The 15,420-nt window shown below is 45.6% G+C and overlaps 1 protein-coding gene across 1 annotated transcript; it reads right to left on the reverse strand.

Moving 5' to 3' along the window:
• Positions 1-5,250: 5,250 nt before the first annotated feature.
• Positions 5,251-13,125, reverse strand: LOC135370813 (uncharacterized). The gene is made up of 4 exons (XM_064604674.1): positions 13,041-13,125; positions 11,831-11,910; positions 9,118-9,414; positions 5,251-5,522 (listed from the first exon to the last, which is right to left on the reverse strand). Exons 2-4 carry the CDS (start codon positions 11,865-11,867, stop codon positions 5,320-5,322), a joined length of 537 nt encoding a protein of 178 aa, XP_064460744.1. The 5' UTR covers positions 11,868-11,910; positions 13,041-13,125; the 3' UTR covers positions 5,251-5,319.
• Between the last annotated feature and the right edge of the window lie 2,295 nt (positions 13,126-15,420).

Raw genomic sequence — 15,420 nt, forward strand, 5'->3', positions numbered from 1 at the left:
AAAATGAACTTCACCGCATAGCACGCTTCTCGCCAACCATAATCTCGAATGATGCCGTTGTCTGTCCTTATTTGTTGGAAACGGGGGCGTACGCCTTTTTTTTTGTGACACCTATTCATAAGTGTAAAAAAAAAGGCGTACGCCCCCGTTTTCAACAAATAAGGACAGACAACGGCATCATTCGAGATGATGGTTGGCGAGAAGCGTGCTATGCGGCGAAGTTCATTTTTAGGAGCGCGCAGCCGTCACAGGTGCCAAATTAAGGGAGCACCTCCATATACACTCTTAAAAATGAACTTCACCTCATAGCACGCTCCTAGCCAACCATAATCTCGAATGATATCGTTATCTGCCCCGATTTGTTGAAAACGGGAGGCGTACGCCTTTTCTGTGACAATTATGAACAGCATAAGTGTCACAGAAAAGGCGTACGCCTCCCGCTTTCAACAAATCAGGGCAGATAACGATATCATTCGAGATGACGGTTGGCTAGGAGCATGCTATGCGGTGAAGTTCATTTTTAAGAGTGTAGCCCTGACTTATCGCTTTGTGACTTTTACCCGTTGAGGCCATTCAAAGAAGTTCTGGAAGGCGAACGATTCGACGATGACGACGTACAGTTGATAGTTTGTGCACAACCGGCACAACCCACTTCTTTTTATGAGAAGAGGATCGACCCGCTGCGAAAAATGCATTTCTATATACGTCGGGACGTTATCTAGAAAACTAATGCACACTTGATTTATTTCTTACAACCAATAAAAAAATATCAAATGAAAGTCGTGTATATTTGATCCACCCTCGTACTTGTTCGGGAAAACATCGCACGCCAAGGCAGCCAACGTGCCGGCAGGGGGAAGAAAACGCATTTCAAATAGCGCCTTTCTATAGTTGTTTGCTATTAGGTAGCAGAAGCCTCGTTCTATCAATGACATATCGCAGACATTTCTGTCTTGACCGCCACAATCTAAATCTTCTAGTCGACATTGCCAAAACGGCCAAAGCATTCGTCTTCAGACGCTGCTAGTACAAAAAGTACAGCGCACCGAAACCAGAAACGTTTTGTGGTTATATAAGCAATTTATCATACAATAAGAGGTCACGATTGTTTTACCCGTGAATCGCGAGGAAAGACATTCAATAAATTGCGAACAAACCCTAGTGAGCAATACAATAAAGCCGAAAAAGTGCCTTTTGTGTGAAGCATTAGAGGGTTGAAGGAGAGCCATGTCTTTTCATGCTGTGCAGGACAGTGGCGGTCCCAGGGGGGGGGGGGGGGTCGCCCCCCGAAAAGCATAGCCTGCTCCAGATTTCGTCTCTTTCCCTACACTCTTAGAAATGATGGTGGATGGTGGTGGATGGTGGTGGTGAAAGGGCTTGCGGCAGAGTGTCATACACATGCTAGACGATGGGAAGTCTTATGAGTAACAAGTTTGAGGGTGCGCCCTCTTCGCTCTCCTTGAGAGTGTCATACACTCTGAGAAATGAACTTCACCGCATAGCACGCTCCTAGCCAACCATGATCTCGAACGATATCGTTATCTTCCCTGATTTGTTGAAAACGGGAGGCGTTCGCCTTTTTTGTGACACTTATGCTGTTCATAATTGTCACAAAAAAGGCGTGCGCCTACCGTTTTCAAGATAACGTTATCATTCGAGATGATGGTTGGCTAGGAGCGTGCTATGCGGTGAAGTTCATTTCTCAGAGTGTATGACACTCTCAAGGAGAGCGAAGAGGGCGCACCCTCAAACTTGTTACTCATAAGACTTCCCATCGTCTAGCATGCGTACCCTCCCCCTCGCACCCAAATGGATAACGACCGGCTAAAGGCTCGCTGACATCACCCCCCCCCCCCCCCCCCCCCCCCCCCCCCCCCCCCCCCCCCCCCCCCCCGAGTGTACTTCGCCGGGACCGCCCCTGGTGCAAGATATCGCATCTTCGAATAACATATAACTCGCGTCTTTTCTGTGAAGGAATGAGAGGCACATGAGCCAATAACTAGCGAAAGTATGAGGTGCACTTTTCCGACAGGAGGCTGCCTATTAGGCACCCCAAACATATTGAAGGAAACATATTTTCAGCTGCAGAACTATTCTTCCACGTCAGAACACCTGAACACTGGACAACGGTTTCGGCCTTCTTGGGCCTCTTCAGTAGCGCGCAGGTGGGCAACGTTTGAGTGGGTGGGTGTCAGAAGGTCACGTGGAACGTGACACCCTCCCGTCAGGGTGTGAGACTCACAACTGAAAGCCCAGTACTTCAAAGCCCAGCCAAAGGCCTGTACTTCACTGACTTTGCACTGGACTTTCAGTGGTGAGTCTCTCACCCTGACGGGAGGATGTCACGTTCCATGTGACGTTCTGACACCCACCCACTCAAACGTTGCCCGCCTGTGCACGGCTGAAGAGGCCCAAGAAGGCCGAAACAGCTATCCAGTGCTCAGGTGTGGCTATGTTTGGGACCTGTAAACATATGTTCTACGTGCATCCAAGGAGCCTAGGTTACCCCCCCCCCCTGCATACAGGGTGTCCCAGCTAAATGCGAACATATCTTTAAATATATATATTTATATACCGGGTGTTTCAGTTAAATCCCCGGGCTAAATAATTCGCGTACGGGTGCACCAATCCACGAACTTTCTTTTTTACAAGTATCTGTCCGATACCACCTACACGCTGCACACCGTGTGAATGAGTGGGAGGTGCTCATTATTAAAATAAAAATGCAAATGAGTTTCGTCAAAAAGCGTATCTTCTAAAGCAGGGCGCTGTCGGCATTAAAATGGGTACTACCCCCTTTTGGGACCTTCAGTGGACACCTTTTAGAGAAAAATCTGCCACCGAAGCGGGTCATTTGTTGCAGTAATTAATTGGTTTCGGTTTACGTATTTTTGTCGCGGCTGGTCGCGGCGAAGCGCAAAAGGGCGTATTTCATTGGTGTAATTCATTGGTGTAATTCATTAATGTAAGGACGTAATTTATTGATGGAAAAGGGAGTGAAAGAGCGTCCTTTTGCGCTGCGCCGCGACCAGCCGCGACAAAAATACGTAAACCGAAACCAATTAATTACTGCAACAAATGACCCGCTTCGGTGGCAGATTTTTCTCTAAAAGGTGTCCATTGAAGGTCTCAAAAGGGGTAGTACCCATTTTAATGCCGACAGCGCCCTGCTTCAGAAGTTACGCTTTTTTACGAAACTCATTTGCATTTTTATTTTAATAATGAGCGCCTCCCACTCATTCACACGGTGTGCAGCTTGTAGGTGGTATCGGACAGATACTTGTAAAAAAGAAAGTTCGTGGATTGGTGCACCCGTTCGCGAATTATTTAGCCCGGGGATTTAACTGAAACACCCGGTATATATCACTTTTTCCGAGATGAAATCAATTGCAATATAGCATATACAGGGTGTCCCAGAAAACGTGTCATTGAATTATAATAAAAAAACTACACCACCTAGAGTCATGCGGTCAACGGCATTTGTTCTTACTGGGTTTTTGCCACTTCCTCATGTGAATGTCGTGTAACGTAAGTTTAATTATGTAAATTTTTGCGAACTGAACTCGGAAATTTGCCTAGTAAATGTCACTTTTTTACCCCACCAATGTGAAGAGCGTGTCTAATTGACTCAAATTAATGATAATTGACAGGGATATTCAGGAGCTATCCCATCGGAAAAAATAGCCGAACATCATGCTCTACGGAGGTCGCACAGATTAGCGAACGATGAATTTTTCAGCGCAATCTTTGTCAGTCCGACGAAAGGAGGTTGGAAACCCAGCCCACCACGGCATCACAAAAAGAGATAACGCAGGCATGGCTTATCACGTCCGACTTTCGCTGGGATAATGCTTTCCCTCTCCCAATTTCAAGAACTGTTACTTTTTCTACTATCACTCTTTGGGCTGGCTTCGGAACCTCCTTTCGTCGCACTGCGAGCGATTGCGCTCAAACAGACATAGCGCGTATGGTCCGGTGCTCCGAAAAGCATGATATTCGGCTATTTTTTCCGATGGGATAGCTCGTGAATATCACTGTCAATTATCATGAATTGGAGTGAATTCGGCACGCTCTTCATATTGGTGGGGCAAAAAAGTGACCTTCCCTTGGCAAATTTCTGAGTTCAGTTCGCAAATATTTGCATAATTAAACTTGGGGTACATGACATTAACTTTACAAGGTGGCAAAAAGCTAATAAGAACAAATGCCGCTGACCGCATGACTCTAGGTGGCGTAGTTTTTTTATTATAATTCAATGACACGTTTTATGGGACACCCAGTATATATATATATGCTGAATGGCACTCCTTAGGAGGGCATTAGCAAACTCCTAAGGCAATGTCTTAATTAACTTTCAATACTTAACTTTTTAACTATAAAAGCTATGAAGTTGTCCCAATGAGAACATCTATTCCTCTCGGTCACCTGATATCGTAGCCGTTTTCAGAACAAAAATTCGTTCGGTAGATCGTCCGCAAAAAATTCGCGAAGGAACACCGTTTTTTTTTTCTTTAGTTTGCTCATTCCGCATCTTCGGAGACGCGTCTTTCCTTCACCCCAATGTGAGAGGGTGAAGGATCACAGTACCGCCTCATGCGTCGAAGATGAGCTTTAACTTGCGGGGAAAAAACAAACAAAAACAAATGTAACGGGTGACTCTATCAGAACTGCCCTTATCTTGGGTTGCATTTTCTGTTTTCGTTTAATCCTTTTCTAGGACGCAAGAGTCGACAGTGTGCTCTTTCACCCTCTCATATTGGGGGTGAAGGAAAGACGCGTCTCTATAGATGCGCGATGAACAAAATAAAGAAAAAATCGTGTTCCTTCACGAATTTTTGGTGACGATCTATCGAACAGATTTTTGTTCTGGAAACGGCTACGGTATCAGGTGACCAAAGGGAACAGATGTTCTCATTGGGAGAATTTCATAGCTTTTATAATTAAAAAACTAATTACTGAAAGTTAATTAAGATATTGCCTTAGGAGTTTGCTAATGCCCTCCTCAAGAGTGCCCTTCAGCCTATGCTATAACGCAATTCATTTATTCTCGGAAAAAAGTGATATATATACTTTTGAAAAATATGTTCGCATTTAGCTGGGACACCCTGTATATCCTTCCACGTAGTCCATCTACCAGCACATTTCTTTTTTTTTTCCTTCGAAAATGTCAGTGATGGTCGAGCACCCTGTTAGGATCATCTCTCGTGGAACGGTAAAGTTTCCTGTGTATGCGAGTTATACACCGGACAATGAAACACCACCACATTTATTTGTGACATTTACATGAAACGCCGCTCGCAACAACTCTGTCAGCTCCATTCACCCACCACGTGATAATAAAACGTTATTGAGAGCACGATTAAATACGTCCGTCCTCGCCATATGAATTAGAAATTCTTGCAGCTTCTTCTTCAGTTGCACTTCAAACAAAGTTCTCTGCCCGACTGTGCTAAACTGCAATGGCCTCTCAATGTACATCTCCATGTCCTTCACACGCACGTCCTTCATTCGATACTCTCCATCTGGAAAGGTGATGCAGTTTTATTTTGCTTTTTCTTTTTGGCACAAGAGGGTAATAATGGCATAATGTCAACAAGGATTGAGATATGCTGTTGCTAACAAAACCGCAGACTTTGACCAACAAAAACCACTGGGTTACATATTTCGTATTGGGATGCAAACAACCTAAGAATTTGTCCTCCGTCCTTCTTGTTCCGTGTCACTCGGGCCCCTACCATGAGCCTTTACACCAGTTGCCAAACTTTGCCCTTTCCCATTGGAGGATTCGAGTCGCTGTCCGAGACCAAGCTTTCAACTTGGACAACATTTGTCATCCTCTGCAGAATTTATGCACAATTTAGCTATATTTACGTGTCTGACCTCATCTACCATATACAGGGTGGTCTGCCAACCATGATAGAAATTCATAGTAAAAAACGTAGGCCCCGGAGATACATGCAATCAAGGGATTTTTTTCTGCCAATAACTTTTGCCACATATTGGTAACATTTTTATTTCATTTCAATTGACAGAAAGTTAATTTCTTGAATTGAACTCCGAAATTTCCCGAGGCAACCTCACGTTTTCTTTGCGGAAATGGGTTCCCGGTGCTCATTTTACTCAGTATAGCACATAATCTCACTCGTAATGCAATGGCAATTGCCTAAATAAATTCGCCGAAAACCAGTGGAAAACTTCCTTTCTTCACAGCTTTGCTCTCAAACAATGTAATGGTAATGGTACCGTGATGTTACATGTGAGGTTTGTCTGCGCAGTGTGGTGACATGTTGCACGTGCCGCAGGGTAGGACTGCGGATAATTTGGACCACCTGGGGTTCTCTTGAAGTGCGCCCGGAAATATCCGACGCACGGTGCTGGAAGCAATGTTTACCTCCCCCACGTAGCTACCGCCCTCGGCCCAGGTCGAACCCAAGCCAGCACGTTACCGAATGAGCTACCGAGGACGAGGCTCAAACAACGAGCCGTCAAAAAAGAGGCGGAGCCAAGGGCTCATTTCCACGGATTTTTGGCAAATTTATTTTGGCAATTGCTATTGCATTACCAGTGGTATTATGTGCCATGGGAACTGACCACAGGGAACCTAAATGAAACTAAACTGAAAACTAAACGGGAAACTAGAATGACCACAGGGAGCCCATTTCCACAAAGAAAACATTACGTTGCCTTGGGAAATTTCGGAGTTCAATTCAACAAATTAACTTTATGTCAATTGAAATGAAATAAAAATATTTTGCCAATATGTGGCAAAAGTTATTGGCAGAAAAAAATCCCTCGACCGCGTGCCTCTCCGGGGCCTACGTTTTTTACTATGGATTTCTATCATGGTTGGTGGACCACCCTCTATGTCCACCAGATGTTCATTAAAATCGCGAATCTTGCCCTCGGCCCCTGTGAAGCAGAAGGTTGATGAGAGTTGGTTGTCGAAATAACAAATGGCTCCAAAAGGGTAATGAAAGGATAAGCTTGCAGCACAGACAAAACTGCTTCTCACACCTGGTGATGCTATGCCCATTATCGCTTGCGTAGTCTCTATGACACGTTGGGTGTGCGAATGAGCGCATTTCACAGACTGTCGAAATTTTGTTAGGGTACAGTCTATTGTATGTACATTAATGTGCACATTGCAGCACAAATCGACCTTGAGTAGCCAACATTTAAGTTGAGCTGTAATGCCTTGTATGGTAGACGTTTGCTTTCCCCCAGGGCGATTTCAATCGCGTTCGTCATTGAAGAGGCTAAAAGGTACAGCTTTTCAAATGATTGCATTTGTTCTGAGATTTTATCCCAGAGTTGTGTGCTCTATGAGGTGAAAAAAACGATGGAAATTAGAATGCGACTTCTTGATGCCAATTGGCTTTGTGATTTTGCAAGTTGGTGATATACTCCACTCTGACAGAAAAGTTGACTCGCCCCATTATGATTATGTACCCAGATACTGATTCTATTATTGGTGTGTTTCATATGTAAGAGCATGAAGAGGGAATTAAACAATACCGGACTATCACCTTGGTCTTCAATCCTACCCCACCAATCATTCACTGCATGGCAACGAAAGTAATGGTTTTGTTTCAAATATGAAGAGACAGACAGGGCAGAATAACGGAAGAGGTGGTTGCTTTGGAAGTAAGGGTGTGTTCCTCTAGAGGCCTCTGCAAGTTCTGTGAAAATTGTTGCAAAACCAAGTAAGGTTACAAGTCTTTAAGGCAGCCGTTCTCTTTTAAAAAGGGCGAAACTCGTTGAGAGGGCAAAAGGGGGCTCATCACCGTGCAAGAACATTCGGTAAACAGGTAAAAACTAGACTCCACTAAATAAGCTATGCTTCAGAGTATCGACACTGAGTTCCAAGAGCGAGCACGCGCCATCTTGTTTCCGCGCCACGCTACCCACGTGCACTTCAGAGTACTTATAGCGCGAGATGCCATCTATCGTGCGTGGGTGAAATGTTCCTTTCGTTTGCAAGCAGCTCGTCAGGGCTGACGCCCTTGAGCTCACCCTGACTACCTCTGCGGTTGACATGGATTATCTAACAACAATCATACACGCTTCTCTCTCCCACAGGGAGTATCAGCCATCTTTGATCCTCAAATGGGGATGGTACAGGTGTGGTGTGGAAACAAGATGGCGCTCCTGCTCTCCCTTGGACCTCAGTGTCGATACTCTGAAGCGAAGCTTATTTATACCCAAAACGCACTGATACAGGATCCACATCGCGCGCAATCATGATTAGGCAGCGATTGTGATTGTTCTCAGGTGCAGAAGAAGCGAGTCTCGGCGACAGAGATCAACAACGCAGACACGTGTCCCTCGTTCGCGAACATGAGTACACACTTCGAGGAGGGTTGGCGCAGGCACAGTGGCTTCCTTTCACTTCTTCGTTTTCTCGCTACTCGCACTGCCGGTTCCGGGTTGGCAAGATGGCGGCGATGACAGCGGCCCGCACCAAGAAAACAACATCGACAAACGCCGAAACGGATGAAATCGCATTTGTATTAATGTGAATTTCTTTCAAGTAGACATCCTGGACCAGTGTTTTCTTTTAATTTGAAACTTCTGGAAGTATTGTGCAAAGCGTCCACCAGACGGCTGCAAATGAAAACGAAGATCACACACGTAAAGTACGTAAAGTGCGGACAGTACGGCGTGCCCAGCAGGATTGCGCCGACCAGGATTGCCGACCGATCCAGGTTGTCTGTGACAGTGCGTTTTGGGTATTAGTGGCTCTAGTGAAAACTGCCTATAAGACGCAGCTAGGGTAAATAGCGTTACGCTGGCCTTCATAAAATGGGCACGTAAAAGAACACTTGGAGAATGGTATAGCGGCTGCAAAGTGAGGGTGGAACGTCTTCGGTTATAGATGCTGACTTTCGACACTGGCTGCCTTCTCATCAAACGACGACAACAGACGTCACCATTTTGATAGTCACGTGACGTACGTCTTCACGTCTACAATGACACGTGATCAGTCCTGTCCGGAATGCAGTGCGTTCGCCTGGTATGTCTATGAAGCTCCACCCGTGTGTCCCTTCCCGTAAAATTTCATCCCTGTCACCCCCTTTTGCTCCCTACAAACATCACACAATATATGAAGGCTCAGACCTGCGACATTTTCGCGATCCACTTCCACCAGGCTACGCGTAACCTCCGCTCGAACCTGGACCACTTCCTCCGGCGCATAGGCTGTTGCCGTGTAGGTGACACGAAGACCGTTGACCGACACGGCGCAGTTATAATGGCCAAGACATCCACTAACACTTTTGATGACGTCGTTGAGACCCTCTGCCTTTCCTTTACTGAATGTCACATTACCCCTTCCATGCAGAGCCAACTGAAAGCATGGAAAAGCGACATAATCCAGTTCGGTCGTGCCCTTCTTGGTTCCTTCTACCAGGACGCCTACACAGAAAGAAGAACTGAAATTATGCCCCACACCATGAAGACTTTCTACGAGTGAGAATGCGTTGGTATTTATCCTTTCGTGAATTGAAACAATTTTTGTTCCATAATATAATTACGCTTTTTTTTATATAAGTTCCTTTTTTTGTTCACGTCCGCACTTTTAGATCAAAATATGTTTGTCGTTCAACTCAATATCCTGATAATGTTTTTGTAATCTTGATATGGGGGGGGGGTGCAGCTGTCTTTAGGGAGAGATGTGCGCTTCTTTTCGTTTTTTTTTTAATGCTACAGCGCAGTCACGCTGTTGTTGTTTGCCTCATTGTAGTAACCATGTGTTCTGTGCCTAATTGATCAATGCAGAGTTACCACTTTTTCATTCTTTTTCTTTTTGTTTTCCTGTTATCTTTCCTTTCTGAGTATATATTAGATCTCTATGGCAGTTGATGCTACTGTAGAGGAGTCGAGGCACCTCTCAAGCTGCGAAGCTTTTAGCCTCGCCTCCTCCCAACTTTTGATGGAATAAAGATATATGTATGCATAGATTGAGAAGTTACCCGTCAAAAAGAACTCGTTACAAGTTAAGCTACCGTGTGCAAAATGTAAATAAGTTAATAACGAAGTTCTTCAGCCTGAAATGTAACTCGCAGTTACTGAGTTACTTAAAAAAAGAACGAGTTACTTCCAAGTTACTTCGGACACAAAATAGCATTACGCAGGTGCAGCGCGCGTGAGCACTTGAGTTAGACCTTGAGTTACCTGCGAGCAGTGCAACACGCTTAGATCGTTTTCGTTTATGTCCAACAATAGACCTCTCCCTGTGTGTAAACGAATGACGTCATAGTGTTCGACGGGGCCAAAATTTGGTCGAATTGAACTACGCTCGAGGCTAGAGGTGAACAAGGTCACGCCCGAAAGCCACGGTCTTGAGGGGATTACGATATGGTCCCTTAAAGGGACGGGACCCTCGGTCTTACTTTTCTTTCAGTGGGAGGCAGCGAACAAGTGCCCGTTCGTGGAACCCAGCCCTCTCCCTCCGATTTGTTTCTGTTTCAGTCTGTCTGTCAATGTCATGATGACGTTTCTCTGGTGGAGGTATATTCGAACGCTTTGCATCTTTACTCCCTGTGGGCGCACAATGGTTCAGCTTCATTTCAATGGCAGCTGTTCTTACTCCCTGAAGAAAATATTGTCATTGATTGAATATCACATTTTATGGCAAAAAATGCCATGGAGGAACAGGAGAGAAAGCAAGAAAATGTGTGAACGTGAGTGAAAAGCGACTTAAAGTAACTTGGAACTTAACTTAAGTTACTTTGGCAAAGTTACATGAAAAAGGAACGAGTTTCTCTGAAAGTTACCACGGCGCAAAAGTACCGAGTTAAGTTACAAGTTACCAAGAAAGGAACTTAGTTACAGTAACGAGTTACTTATAACCAGTTACCTCGAACTCTATATGTATGTATGTATGTATGTATGCGTTTGCTAAACAACGATAAAGCTGCTGTACGTCCCGAGTGAATTCATTTGTTCATATTATTATTACGGTTACTAACAATAAAGATTTCCAAACCTTCGAGAGGGGTAGATATAGAATTTATTTTCATCCTGTTTTTGATTATTTTTAACGCATTGCGAGTATGTAAAGTACAGGGTTTTCCAAGATAAAGTATGGGGTATGAAATGAAGCTAAAAACACCAAAGCTTTACCCACGCTTGTAGTTTTCAACCACAGTTTACTGGTTCAAGTGATGTGGAGTTGCGGGCCTCACATTAGTGAAGCTAAAATCTCCATTTTATTTTTTCTTAAAACCAAACCAAACCAAAACCGCTTTGCGGAGATCCGGTGCAACCCATCTGTACGCAAGAATTTCCATAATAATTGTCATTTGTTCTAAGCTTTGATCGACAAATGTGAAAATTACAAAAAGAAAAAAAAAAGAAAACGCTTCATAATGGCTATAAGCCTCGTAGCAGCCGAAACTTTGTTAAGATGCTTTTAGAATTTCCAGGCATAATATGGGCTTCCGTTGCTCGACTTGTAGCAAATATGTAGAGTCGTTAATTAGTAGTAGTAGTAGTGTTAGTAGTAGTTAGTGTAGTAGTTAGTTAGTTAGTAATATGTTAGAGGAGAGTTAATTTCAGACGGGCGGCGATGCCCCGCCGACAGCTCAAGAAAATAACGAAATAGGGTGGATTTACATATTAGCGCAGGAGAGAGCTGTGTTTAGTTTTTATTAATCTACTGAAAAAGAATGTACTCTATTTTTGAGCTCCGCATTGACGAAAGCCTGGGCACTTGCGATATTCTTTGCAGAAGACGTCCTGGAAAGACCTGTGTATTTCTACTGTCAGTATTATGCGTGTCTACGACGAAGCTGAATTTCTACATAATCCATCTATATCAATCACTTACCAGCAACCAAAGTGGTGATGATCACTGTGAAACGCATTCCGGCACTTATGCTTCCTAAATGGTTACTCTCACAGAAGTACCTAAAGAAAGAAACAACGCGGATTAACCGCGATGACGTCGCTCGCCGTCATGGTGTGCGGCTTCACCGTTCATTTGGTATTTCTGCACTGTGTGAGTAGTTGTTTATCCAGAAATGTAAGCACGGGACGAGGGGGGTACAAAAAAATAGGGAAAATTGGGAAGTCATTATCACAGCTCTGTCATAAAACTCTGGAGAGGAGACAGAAGATCCTTCCTCAAGCATTTGTCCGATTCCTGGTCTACTCTACAGTGGCAACACGACATTCCAACTAGCTCATCCTTGGGAAGTGTAGACCCAACGCTGTCATACCGGCTGCCCGCAAAGCTTCCTCGTCCCCTGAAGTCGCTCATCCACAGGCTACGTCTGAATGTGGCCTTCGCTCCATTCTATCGCTACCAGCTAGGCTGTGAGGCTAGCCCTATGTGCAACGAGTGTGGTCTATTTGCCAACGTAGAACACATACTCCTCCGTCCGCGGACCTATATCAACGAGAGGCGTACACTGCAGTCACAGCTTGCCACCCTTGGCTGCCGCCCCTTCAACTTGTCGAGCATCCTCGGCCCTTGGGACACCGCGGCCCACTCCAGTGCGGCCTTACGTCATGTAGTTGGCTTTTTTTTTTTTTAAGGCGACAGGCCTAACGGGCTCATTGTGACCCCAACAGCGCTCTCGGACATTCCCACCGTCACGATCACGATCAGGATCGCCATCGCCGCTCCGATCATTCCCGTCATCTCTCGTCGTCATCACTCATCATTATCACCACTCATATTAGGCCCCCTAGCTATGGGGGAGCGTTCCACCCCTAGAGTGGAAAACCTCCCCACTTCTTCATCACAATATATCTGTTGTTGTTGTTGTTCTGTCATAAAAACATAATGTATATCATTACTCTAAAGCTGGAATAGCATGGGCGAGGGGGGATGCAGGAGGGTATCGCCAAACATTTGGGGGGAGTGCGTCAGGATAAATCATTGTATGTGAATATATGTCCGGATAATTTTCATATTCTCTGCGTCAGTCGAACTCCAGGTATAGCAGGGGTGGCAGCTACCAAACACAGAAGCGGCAAACTCTAAATCCTATATACTCATAATCTGTCGAAAAAAGAAAATTCGTTCTACGTACCGTTTAGTATCGCCGAAAGAATAACTTGGATATGTTCCCGACGTTTTGTTTATATCTCGCTGCTCGAGACCGCTTATCGTCGTGCTGGGCTTTGGCTTGTTGTAACAATAGGCATTCCAGCGTGCCATTGAAAGAAATAATCAGGAGCGGATTATCGCCATCAAAGTCTCGATAGAGTTGTCGCGTCGCGAAGCCACTACTTATAAAAGTAAACTGACCGTGTTGTCCGTGAATCTTGATTGATTGATTTTTAAAAGAAAAGAATGGAGAATATTCTATGTACGCAACACCACGCTCTAAAAACAGAACTTCACCGCAGAGCACGCTGTGCGCAAACCATTGCCGCGAATGATGTGGTTATCGCTTCTGATTGGAAGCGAGAGGGGGGCGTACGCCTTTTTGTGGCAATTTTCATATATCCAAATTGCCACAAAAAGCAGCGTACGCCCCCTCTCTCTGCCAATCAGAAGCGATAACCCTATCATTCTCGGCAATGGTTGGAGCACAGCGTGCTATGCGATGAAGTTCTGTTTTTAGAGTTCACAGGTACCAAATGGGTGAAAAAATGGGAGGCCCGTCCGCGAGGTTTTGGGCGTACAATTTACGTTGGTCACTTTCGTGACAATTAAAATGGAAAATTACGGGCAACGCTGTGTCGAAGTGTATGCTAACTGCGCATTTTGCTCGTCAAGATGGGCGGTAGAACTACTTTGCATGCGCATAACACGGGGTCAAAAACAACAGAAGTCGTCTATACGTAGTCACCATGAGCAGCAGACCAGTCGGTAACATACACCCATGATGGGGGAGAGCAAGCCAGACAAACACGACTACACAACATTGGCTTAAACTAACAACTGGTACTTTGTCTTGCTTGCTCTCCCCATCATGGCGGACCAGTACCAACTAGCCCGTCTTGATACGCTTAGGGAACATATATCACTGTTATGGCCATAGAGCACTCTATATACCGTATGTTACTCGCAACTAAAAATACTTAACTTTTTCTTTCACATGTAAAACTTTCTTTCTAAAACTAAAAAAAAATGAAGAAGACAGGAAAGGTTAACCATGGTGTGGGCTTGCTATTCCCAAAAGCAAACGCAGACAAACAAAAGGATGAATCAGGGGTTGCCCTCGGTGCAGAACTCTCATATAGTAACTAAAACCAGACCAGTGAAGAGCTGCATCACAACGTGGGAGCCGATACGGTAAGAGTCAGTTCTCACTTGGCGACGCCCAACGCGGCGTCGTGAGCGGGCGGCAGAAGTAGAGGCGCATTTCCGTCGCCCCGTCAGAGCCCGCGATTTTCATGTTTCCACCGCAGTGGCATACCGTCGTCAAAAGCAGACGAAAAATCAGGTGGCGTGGCCTTCCTGTGTCACCTGATTGGTAGCCAGTATACCGTTCTCGGCAGCTGTCGCCGACGTCGTGAACAAGGTTAGTCATGACAATTTTTTTTTTTTGGCTCGACGTCTGTCCCGCCGGAAGTGCACATCTCTTTCAGCCGTCCGTTGAGGACGTCGCGTCGGGCGTCGCCAAGTGAGAACTGGCACTAAAGGCTAGCGTGTTAGGAACGGTGCCTCCTCCGAGTTCCGTGCGCAGTCGTGTTTCATGTCGCAGCACAAAGTTTAAACGGTACGATACTCGATCCTTTTCGCCACACGACATGATACACGGAGCCCAGCGGAAGTGGAAGCCGCTTGCATGGGATTGGATACCATTGCGCCGAACGCACATGGTCTTCACGCGGCTATAGTCGTGACGATGCCCACTTGAGTGCGGCCAACAACGGCAAGCTACCTCGACCCCCCCCCCCCCCCCCTCTTCACGCGTAGAAAGTTCGCAATATCGATCATGGCGCCTCCGGGACTTGGACATTAGGAGAGGGTCTTGTCTCCGTACATCTCCTTTGCTCTCCCCATTACTCTCTCTCCCAGCTTTTCTTCTACCCTCTCTCCTTATGACTTCTACGGCACTCAGAGACCTGACATAGGGCAGCAGTGGACCAGAGGGCAAGCACAGCTCCACATCAACGAGTTGGGGAATCGTAGCCGCATTCTTGGGGCTCCGATCATTAGTGAGTGGGTCAGATAAAAAGTGCTTGGACTTGCCTCAGCAAAGTAGTACTTCAGCCGTGGTCACGGTGTATGAAACGGGGTCCGGTAGTGCGGACACAGTATATCCCAGGGAATCGGTACGCAGTCACGCACAGGGCCTCCCGTGTTTTACTTCGGCAACAGCAACTGGGAACTGCACACAGCTGGGTTCCAGAAAATCAACGGGATTTGGGGTCCAATAAGAGTGGTTCTTTTTGCAGATCTATCGAGCTACCAAGCGACACACTATTTCATAAGCTAGACCCTGGAGCAGCAAGGGT

Source organism: Ornithodoros turicata, chromosome 10 (assembly GCF_037126465.1).
Source record: "Ornithodoros turicata isolate Travis chromosome 10, ASM3712646v1, whole genome shotgun sequence".
Taxonomy (NCBI): Eukaryota; Metazoa; Arthropoda; class Arachnida; order Ixodida; family Argasidae; genus Ornithodoros; species Ornithodoros turicata.